Source organism: Gavialis gangeticus, unplaced genomic scaffold (genome assembly GCF_001723915.1).
Source record: "Gavialis gangeticus isolate Ggan-Ray unplaced genomic scaffold, GavGan_comp1, whole genome shotgun sequence".
Lineage (NCBI taxonomy): Eukaryota > Metazoa > Chordata > Crocodylia > Gavialidae > Gavialis > Gavialis gangeticus.
The window spans coordinates 35,002,008-35,011,830 of record NW_017729029.1 but is presented as its reverse complement, the minus strand read 5'-3'; the positions used below and the strand labels follow the sequence as shown (position 1 = coordinate 35,011,830).

Sequence of the window (9,823 nt, the reverse complement as noted above, 5' to 3'; positions counted from 1 at the left end):
TTTTTCTTTTTTTTTCCACTTGGAGCCTGCCTGCCTGAGCTACATGGGGGCCTGGCGCTTCCCTCCGCAGCTGTGGTGCCCCCCCCCCGGACTGCCTGAGCCGGGTGCCTGCAAGAGGGTGCCGCCTGGTGGGGCCTGCTGCAGAGGGAAGCACCAGCCCCCACCCACAGCCCAGGGACAGCTCCACCTGCCAGCAGCTCGCTCTCCTCTCCCTGCCACCAGAGAGTGAGATAAGTTCAGGTGTGTGCATGAAACGGGGGTTTAAAGGGCCCTAAATTGAAGTGGTGTTTTTAAAACCCCACTGCTTCAATTTAGGGCCCCCATTTCGTGTACACAGGCCCTAGGACCTTAATCTAAAGCCCACAGAAGTCACTGGAAGGATTCCTGTTGACTTGGATGGGCTTTATCTCAGACAGTGGGGTGATCTGCTGGCTAGGAGATCAGGGTACTAGGCTACTTGATTCAAAGGTATGATAAAACCTCTGCTAAACAAAGAGAACTTGGTTACTGTTTAAGAACTGCAGCCTGAATTCCTTTTAATTGTAAGGTTCCCACTAACTTCAGTGGGAGTTTGAGTGTAATGGTGTCCGTATCTTTATCTTTTTCTTTATGTGCTTTTGCGTTTTTGTCGATTTGGGAGTTCTTGGCCATCAGAGACATCACCAGGGATCACTACTTGGAAGTGGCTTTTTCAGTGTATAAACAATTCGTTATCTGGCAATACATCTGTCTCGGGACTTCCAAAATACCCCTTCTTCCAAAATGGAGGTAACATTTTATAAACTCATCAGTCATAATAAAAAAGCCATGAAGCCACAATCCTTTCTTCTTAGAACAGTTAGATAAAGCATTTCACAACCTGATGAAGAGCTCTTGGAGGCAGGAAAGCTGAAAAATGCCCTGATACTTGTTTCTGCCATACATCTAAACTAGTAACTACCCTGGGGTGCCATAAGATAGATCCTTTTAAGGGTGTCTGCTGCTCAATATGGGCCTTTGTGCATGCCACAAAATCGGCCCTTAAAGTAGCTCCAGTGCCCTTTTCCACTGCTTTAATGGTGTTGTTGCTTGCATGCTCAGTGGTGTATTCCACTTTAAATGAATTTGGTATGTAGCAAGAGAAAACACCTCCGAGGTGTTTTATTTGCTGTCTAACAAAGTGCAACAGTGCACGGGGCGCTGGAAGCTGACGTGCTTGCGGCTTGGTGGGCCCCGTGCGGCTCAGGGATGTGGGACCCAGTGACAGCTCATGCAGGTAGGCTCCACTGAAGGAAAAAAAAGCAGCAAGCCTGATCTTTTTTTTTTTCCTCCCCAGAGCCTGCCTGCCTGAGCTGTGCGGGAGCCCTGTGCTTCCCTCTGCAGCTGTGGGCCGGGGGCAGCACCCCCAGGACTGTCCAGGTCAGGTGCCACTGGGCAGGTGCTGCCTGGGGGACCCCACACAGCTCAGGGACTGCTCAGCCCACTGGCAGGTTGCCCCCCTCCCCACCACCCAAGAGGCAGATAAGGATTGGGCAGATAAGGATCCTCAAAAAAACATCTAGGTATTGAAACATAACGATCTGGGTGTTAGTGTCTGTCCACACCTAACTTCTCTTTCACTTTCATTTTTCCACTCACCTGAAGCTCTTCCTGGAGATTGTTTCTCAAAATAGAGTGCTCCCTGATGTTTTATTTACTAATTTATGTATATTTACCTTTTTGACTTGTTATGTCTGCTTATCTCCAGACACCTCCCAGAAATTTCCAGCTCTTACCTTTCCCTCATTTATTTGACTATAGAAAAATAATAGAGTCATTTTGTTGCAAAGAATTCAGAAAGCTCACAGCAGGTTGCAAAGGTTTTGATGCACTGGATTCCTATTTGAAATCTCTGCTTTCATTCTGTGAATCACATGCAGGTGTTATAGGCTGCTTGTACATGTCCTGGGGGTTTAATTCTGTTTAGTTCTCCCTAAATTGAAGTGGTGTTTTTAAAAACTCACCATTTCAATTTAGGGAGAACTAAACAGAATTAAACCCCCAGGACATGTACAAGCAGCCTATAACACCTGCATGTGATTCACAGAATGAAAGCAGAGATTTCAAATAGGAATCCAGTGCATCAAAACCATTGCAACCTGCTGTGAGCTTTCTGAATTCTTTGCAACAAAATGGCTCTATTATTTTTCTGTAGTCAAAAAAATGAGAGAAAGGTAAGAGCTAGAAATTTCCGGGAGGTGTCTGGAGATAAGCAGACATAAGTCAAAAAAGTAAATATATATAAATTAGTAAATAAAACATCAAGGAGCACTCTATTTTGAGAAACAATCTCCAAGAAGAGCTTCAGGTGAGTGGAAAAATGAAAGTGAAAGAGAAGTTAGGTGTGGACAGATACTAACACCCAGATCATTATGTTTCAACACCTAAATGCTTGTTTGAGGATCTGGGTGAAAGCATTAGAGTTAAATCAGTTAGACAAAGCCTTTGGGTAATGACATGCCATGGGAGTTTGACACTGATAAATGTGCATCAGAGTTTATGCGAGGTAGGCTCCTTTAACAATTTTACTCCTTACCTTTAGGTAACGTATCACCATCAAATTTGGCATTTACTCTTTGGGCTGCAAAAATAGCAGTCTCTTACATCAGATCAGATCTGTTAGCACTTTTAACTAGGTATAGTCAAGTAGTATGCATAAGGAGCAGTCAGGCTTGGAGCCCTTAGAAGCAGGAGCTGTGCAGCTGCAGTCCCTTCTGCAAAGACATCACAGTTAAAAGGCCTGATGCTGCAGGCAGACCCCTATGCCCAGGTTGGGACCCTGTTTACTTCACTGGGGCACTGTGCAGGCTAAGGCAAAGCTTTGAAACAGCTTAGAGAATTGGGGCCTCAGAAGCCAAGTGACGCAGAAAGGGTGAGTGGAGAGGGCCACAGAAAAAGCGGTTTAGTCCTTGGAGTTCTCTCAAGCCATGTTAGCTGGCTGATTCCCCACTGGTGACAAAAGTCAGTGGGGAGGCAAGGATGTATTATTAGGATCAGAAGCAGTCCACCTTGATCAGGGGTCAGCAGGGTGGGCTAATCGTCATAGACAGAGGAAGATTACTGTATTAACAAAGGGGCAAGGATTTTCATAGCTGTTATCTTTTATTGAATGCAGTTGGTCCAATAAAAGATAATCACCTCTATGACTTTCCTCATACCTGAAGAAGAATGCCCTGCATCTGAAAGCTTGCTTAAGTCTATCCCAACCATGCAGTTAGTCCAATAAAAGATATCCTCCACAAAAATTATTGACTCTCGTATATTCCCTTGACCGTCACAACTACAACATCGCTCCAACATTACCTTGATAACAACAGTCATTTTAACAGGATTATTTTATTAGAGTAGTCAAGGAACGTGACCCCACTGTGCTAACATCGTACAGTCCCCAAATTGGAACATCCCTGCCTGAAAATGCTGACAGTCTAAGGACAAGATAGAGGCAACAGGAGGTTGTATCCAAAGAATGAGACTGCATTGACCATCCTGCCCCCTTGCAGCTGCTCTGGGTGCAAAGAGGATCTGGAATCCCTTTGGACAGGTTCTGAATACAGTCTGTTTCATTTTCTTATAAGCTAATGCTGTTCCTGTTTCCAGAAAGTGTCCGGTTTCCATTTCCTAGGGTTAAACAAAACACAGTGGAGAGGCAGGACTGGAGGTGGGATTGGTGCCATGTGGCAAGGATGTGTTTACAGGAAAGTGTTGGACGTAGGGGAAGCTATATTAAAATTTCCTCAACTGGCTTGGAGGTTATTTTATTAGCATATAATAACCGGATCCTTTATCAAAATTTACAGCCTTTCCCAGGGTCCTAGTCTGAGCCAGCTGCTCAGATCTGTCTCTGATCTAAAGGAAGATTCCTGGTGGGGTGGGGTCTGATGGCCAGAGAGTTGTGGGGGTCCTGGAGTGCTGAAAATGGTGTTAATAGGAGCCTGCTGGAGGTGGTGGTATGTGGGCAGACTGCGTGCAATGGAGTAGGCAGTAATTCAGGAGATGATGATGATGATGGTAGGATTTTGGTGCTGTTGAGATGACTTGGTGGAGACCAGGGGATGTCAGTTATTTGTTGTTAGCAGTGTTTAAGGGGAAGACCCCCTGTATGAAATCAGGCAGGTCCAAAACCAAGTGCTACACCTGACAGCCAATTTTTATAATCATATTTTTCAGTTTACTTTAATTATTCTTTCCTCCTCCCCTGTGACAGAGTCAATGGGTTGCAGCCTCCATAAACACACCTGTGCTACCTTTAAATAAACTCATCTACTGAAGCCATGGCTTTAGGGCCCTATGCCTCCAAATAAATACCCATGGAGCTGGGGGTGGAGAGTCTTGTTCAGCTTCTGCTGATGCATTGAAGTCCCAGCTGCCATAGCTCCCTTGCTAGTGTTGCCCAAATTAGCTAGGATAAATGGAAAATGGGTTTGGCTATGCAGGCTGGAGTCTCACTTGCAGCATAGACACTGTTTCACACACTGAACCTGCAAAGGACTTATGCAAATATACCTTTTGCATGTGAACACTTGCACCTGGAGGGGCGTTGTGCAGACTGGATAGCAGACATATTACAGCTAGCTTCAAACTAGCTAGCACAGGTACTGCTAGGAGAGTAATCACAACTGCGTGGCTGCAAAACCCAGCCAAGAAGCTGGGTAAATTCTTAGCTACTGAGCCTTTGAGCTACTGCAGCTATGCTGGGGACAGTATCTTAGTTAGCTAGCTTAAAGCAATAAGTATGTTTTCGTGAAATGTAGTGAAGATGTTCCCAAGGCTGATCTACTGCTGAAATGATGTCAGTTATGCATGCAAAATGACTGAGTCTCTGAAGGCCTGACTGGATGTAGCAAAACAATAAAACAGACACAGAAAACTGTATGGTGCATAAAGTAAACAGAGACAGAGAGAAACTTTTCTTCTCACCAGCTCTTTCATTACAGCCCTGGGGGAAGAGTACGTTTATGTATTATATTCTGAGGAGAGCAATGTTGAAGCCAATGTTGCCCCTTCAAACTATCCAAGGGCTGAATTATTTTAACCACATTGTCAGACTCTCCACCATTCCTTTTACATACCTTTTCCAGGGACATTTTGGCAGGGGATCTCAGCCTGCTGCCGGGCTAGTTACCTGTCATTGTTTTGCAGACACTCCCTTCACCCCACTCCAACCTCACAATGAGCACTGCCATTTTTATTATTATTTGTTTTACAGTAGCATCTAACAGCCACAGTCAGGGTTCATGGTCTGATTGTGCTGGATGCTGTACAAAATCAAAACAAAACCACAGTCCTGGCCTTACTCCAGCTCCGTGTCTGCTGAAAATGTACCAGGAGTGAGACAGACAGAAGTCTCATTGGATCTACTTGTTCATGAGATCAGGAAGACTGATATAGTGGGACTGTGCTCTAGGACCAGAACTGAGGAAGGCTGTCAGGACTCCTGGGATCTGCTCTTGGATCTGTGGGGGAACGTGCTCTGGAGTTACAGCAAACATGACAGAGACGGTGGTTGGTAATGTTTTTCTGGCAGTGGGCTGGATTGACCCAGCTTGGGTCCAAGGCAGGACAGTGCTGTGACCCGGCCATCACTGCCAATTCTCCCCATGCCCCAACCACAACGCTGCATGGGCAAAGCTGCTAGCCATCCAGCCACAGCGTAGCATGGCATGGCTGAAACCCCCCTGCTCTGCAGAACATATCCAATGTCTGTGTGGGCTGTATCCAGCTGCCAGGCTGTCTGTTGATGAGCTTCAATCTTGGTGATTCTGTCCTGCCTCCAAGAAGGGCAAGGCAGGTACTGACATTGGCTAATCTCGGCCAGGTGGTACAGAAGGGGGAAGGATAAGCAAGACATCTCACATACAGCCCAGCCGGTAGCTGGTGAGGCTGATCAGCAGGCTTCCCACCAAAGACTGTATGGTTACCATAATCTCCTGTTCGCTCTGAGCACATGGGCAAGGGGTCAACAACATACTGAGTCAAAGGCACCACAACACCAATCCCCTCCCACTTACAGGATTTCAGTGACACAAAGTATTCCGCTTGGGGCAAAGCCATTGCAGACTGCACACTGAGCTGCAGTAATCAGCACCCTAGGGCTGACAGAAAGAGGAGGCTGCGTATTGCAACAATCCACATACTGGGGTCCTGTGTGCAGTAAGTTGGTATAGGGCTAGTCTCAGTCCACCCCTTCCTTCGGGCCCCTTGGTGGCTGGCTGACTGAGCCAACGAACAGTCATCTGGGGTTCAGCCTCCCTCTTCTCCCCACTTAGTGGAGGGTTTCAGCAGGGTTGAGGCACATTAACAGGGGGCTAAGGAAGGGGAAACATGCAATTCAGCTCCCCAGGCCACCCCTCCACAGGGCTGGGACCCAGACATCCCTCCCCTGCCACAGCCTAGTAAGGGTTTCTAAGGGTCTGTCTGGGCCAGTGAGTCATGCTGTGCACTCAGGAGACAACGATTTGACTGTAGATATAAACAGCTGGAGGGCAGCTCAGGCATGTGTGCTTGCCACAGATGGAATCCATTTCACAATACCTGACCTAATTTTCTGGTGCTAATTAAGGCAATGGGAGAGCTGCCCAGTTCATTCAGCGTAGTGAGTCGGGGCCCTCCAGTCTCAGCACAGCTCCAGGCTCTGCTCAGTGCGGCTCAGCTTTCCTCCTCTACTTACCTGGCAAGGAAGGATTGATCTTTGCCTTCCAAAGCCTTGAGCAGCCTCCTCAACAGAGCTCAGCAGCCGATATCTCCTGTTTCCTAAAGACAGTGTGCCACAGAGGGGAAATTCTGCCTCAGCGGGAGCCCCCATGTCATGTTTCAGAGACTTTTACTAATAAAGTGATTCAGAGCTGGGGTGGGACACGTTCTGGGATAGGGCTTTGGGGCATTGTGCACGGACCTGCAATAATCAGCACCATAGGGCTCCCAGAAAGAGGAGGCCTTTTGCCTCTAGGGCACTGGTCCTGCTCAGCCCATCTTGGGAGTGGCAACAGATTTGTCCTCTGTCTTGGTGCAGGAAATAATCTGGGAGTCTCATGAGGTATCCCTGTCTCTGGTGACACTTGATGGCAACCTCAGTAGAGGTGCCAAGAACTGAATGGGCTCTAGAGCCTGAGCTCCTTTGGTGCCAATCAGTACTATGGCATGGAGAGCAGAACAGTACATGGAAAGCTTGGATTCCTGGTGCCAGGTTTGTTGGAGGAGAGGAAATGAGAGAGACGCCAGGGGGCTTAAGGCTTCTCTGCTTATTGAGTAAAAGATCTTTCCCTTATAACTCTGCCTGCCTATTGTGTTGTTTGGTACTAATGGCCTGTGGGCTGCATTCCTGGGGTAAACAGAGGGGGGTATTTTTGTTGGCAGAATGATCGAGCAGGCCTATATTACACACACACATTCTGAGGAGAAAAACCTCAAAGCAATAGGGGTCCCATGGTCTAGGCCAGTGCTTTTCAGCCTGTTTTTATTTTCAGACCCCTACATATTAGATAGTGTCTTTTTTCACCTTGAATTACTACACTGTTGAATCTCCCTTACTCACCTTTGGCTTTTTTCCACCCCCTCCCTTCCCTGCTTTACCTTTTGTTTTCCTAATTTATACCCATTTACGTTCTCATTGACATCCTGTCTCACTTTTAGCTTCTCTCATTCCTTGGAGTCTCAGCACAGCAGAGACTCCCTTCTGCCTGAAGAAGGGTGACTGCACCTAAAAGCTTGCTAAAAACTTTTTTCCAACTACTCAGTTGGTCTAATAAAAGATATATCTTCTCAAAGAGCCTTGCCTACCTAAAAAATCAGAATGGAGGAATGGATGCCTTTGGAAATTTTGAATGGAGGTACAGATGCCTTTGAATTGGATATTCACTTTTAATTGATCATAGTAATCTTTTGTGGACTCTTTAGACATAGTCTGCAAAACCCCAGGGGTCCACAGACCACAGGTTGAAAATCCCCGATCTAGGCTGAAAAACTGGGAGGAGCTGTTCAGCTGGAAATGGCTCAGGTCATCCCTTGTAGATTGCTGTAGATATTTATACAAGGGTGGACAGAAGTGGTCCAGGGCTGTGAAGGAGAATGGATCCATAAGGAGCTTCTGCTTTCTATTGGGTACGGCTCAGCCTTTGCAAAGCATGGGAGAGCAGTCCTGTGGATATGAAACAGTGCTCAAAGCAGCAAACCCCAAGGGTACTACATGGCCCAACTTTATGAAAAGTCAGTGGTGCTCAAGGTGCTCAGCACCAGACTGGCAAGAATGGTGAGTGACGGAAAGTCTAGTCATAGGAACGCTTCAGCAAGGAGCCACATCCCTGCTTGTCTCCCAAGTTCAAAACCAGCACCGAGCAGAAGCAATAAACGATTCTAAAGGCAGAAAGAAAAGTGTGGGAAAAGTAGTTAGTTCCAGGGACTGACTGGGCCTGTTCACCAGCAAAGCCTGCAGGGCAGGGATGCAACGCTTGGATGGGACAGTCTGCAAACAGCTTACTTTTTGCAAAAAGCCTGTCTTCTGCTGCTCTGGGGCAAAGGGCTGGAGAATCATTAATCCAGCATCTCAGCCACAGGTGAATTCACATGCCGACAGAAACAAGGCTGCCAGCACAGAGCTGAGTAGTGCAGTGCAGTACGATTACTCACGCATGTTTATTAGAGAAGCGCTCTTCCAGACCTGGGGAACAGCAGAGCTTCATTTCACTGATCTGCAGGCCAGGTGAGATCCAACTACTGGCATTTTTTGCAACCAGGACAGGGACGCAGATCTAAGTCAGCAATCCTGGCTGTTCCAAAATCATGAGTTGGGTTCCCCAAGATCACATAAGTGGACAAAAATCATGAGACAAAAAAAATGTTAGCCTCTCTCATTGCCTTACACCTTTGGAGCCTCTCTGTTACTCTCACATCTTTCAATATTTTCCTCACGGTTATGAAAGCTAGAGTGTAATTTTCAGATGACTCCAGGAGCTGGAGCTTTAATGAAAACACCAAATATCATGCAACTAGCAACAACATTGTAAGATTTATCAACAACTACTAAGTCTGCTACTGACAACGTGCCTATTAATGTAGAATGGCATTCAGATAGCAACACCAGAAAGAGCTTTCTTTGCTTAAGGCTCCCAATGCTTTGCACAAGCAAGTGAGAACCATTCTCTCCATGATGTGGGGTCAGGGGAGGCATGAGGCAGAGAGGATCAGCAACTCAGCTAATATCATACATCAAGTCAGCAGTAGAGCTCAGGGCTTGAATCCAGGTTTTATGGCCTATCCCTTGGTTCATGCTGTTTAGTACCATGACATTAGCTCAGGGAAAGAACTAGACAATCTCTTGAGGTTCCTTTCAGCCCTGTTTGTAGGATTTTCTCTTCTCTCAGGATCTCAACCTCTGGGTTCAAAGAAGCTCGCTCAGGCTGCATCTTAGCCCTGTGCTCTCTTGGATCACATGAATGTAAAGCTCCCTTATGCACAGGACAGAGCTAGAGAATGAAGAACTGATTCAGCCAATCTTTTTATTTCCCAGCTAAAAGCCCAGATGCAGGGTAGCTCTGAGGAGCTGAGGTGTTTGCAGCTTATCAACAGACTGCAGGAGATATCTGACTTGGAGGATCTGATTGGTAACCAGTCCTGCCTCAAGCTGGCCAGCAGCATCCAATCCTACGTGACCATGGTGAGTCCATGAGGGATCCAGGGGATCAGCAAGGGAGCGCTCTGACCCCAGAGCAGCACAAAAGGTGACATCCTAAAGGGTGACATCCTAGCAACAGGTTTTGGACAGGCCAGTCTCCACATGCTACCAATTCTAATCTGTTCCCTGATTAAGAGG

The 9,823-nt window shown here is 46.8% G+C and overlaps 1 protein-coding gene across 1 annotated transcript in view; it reads left to right on the top strand.

Moving 5' to 3' along the window:
- LOC109300655 (tumor necrosis factor ligand superfamily member 10-like) overlaps positions 1–9,823 on the top strand; it is a 26,323-nt gene that overhangs the window by 7,350 nt on the left and 9,150 nt on the right. Inside the window, exon 2 of the mRNA XM_019521402.1 lies at positions 9,521–9,589. Coding sequence (XP_019376947.1) covers positions 9,521–9,589 — 69 coding nt within the window. The remainder of the gene's footprint in view (positions 1–9,520; positions 9,590–9,823) is intronic.